At 67.3% G+C, this 698-nt stretch overlaps 1 protein-coding gene across 1 annotated transcript in view; it reads left to right on the top strand.

Annotated features, from left to right (window-relative positions):
* VPS72 (vacuolar protein sorting 72 homolog (S. cerevisiae)) overlaps window positions 1–698 on the top strand; it is a 6,871-nt gene that overhangs the window by 4,846 nt on the left and 1,327 nt on the right. Inside the window, 3 exon segments of the mRNA XM_009888134.1 lie at window positions 77–229; window positions 387–498; window positions 607–694. Of these exon segments, the coding sequence (XP_009886436.1) occupies window positions 77–229; window positions 387–498; window positions 607–694 (353 nt within the window).

Genomic DNA, 698 nt, shown 5'->3' with positions numbered 1-698 from the left:
CCCCCGGTGGCCGTGGGGCGGGAGGGCAGCGGCGTGGGGAGTCCCGGGGGGTGACACGGCCCCTCTGTCCCCGCAGGAGTCGGGCGATGACGAGTACCGGGGCGACCAGTCGGACAGCGACGACGAGGTGGACTCCGATTTTGACATCGACGAGGGAGAGGAACCCACCAGTGACCAGGACGAGAGCGAGCCCAAGCGCCGCCGCCGTGTCGTCACCAAGGCTTACCGGGTACGGACCAGGCTGGGGGCTGCGGGGTCCCCTTCCCTTTCCAGCACCGCGGCAGGGGACGGGCTCCCTGCGGGGAAAAGCTGAGATTTAAACGAGGCCGAAGCCACAGCTGAGGGGAGTTTTTCTCCCTCCTCACGTCCTCTGCCCCATTCCATAGGAGCCTCTCAAGAGCCTTCGCCCCAAGAAGACGGCCCTCCCCACCGGCAGCTCCCAGAAGCCACGAGAGGTGAAATCCGTCCCCTTGGAGCTCCAGGATGACGTGGGAGACAGTGAGTGTGCGCGGGACAGAACGGGCTGGACACAGGTCCCCTCCGGGACATCTCCTGGTGAGAAGGGCTGGCTGGTGCCTGCCGGTGAGCCCCGTCCTCCCACCGCAGGCCGGAAGCACATGCGGCAGTCGACGACAGAGCACACGCGCCAAACCTTCCTGCGCATCCAGGAGCGGCAGGGGCCGGCCCAACCGCAGTAA

This window comes from Charadrius vociferus, unplaced genomic scaffold (genome assembly GCF_000708025.1).
Source record: "Charadrius vociferus isolate BGI_N301 unplaced genomic scaffold, ASM70802v2 scaffold1451, whole genome shotgun sequence".
In the NCBI taxonomy this organism is placed as follows: Eukaryota; Metazoa; Chordata; class Aves; order Charadriiformes; family Charadriidae; genus Charadrius; species Charadrius vociferus.
This window is presented reverse-complemented; position numbering and strand designations above follow the sequence as displayed.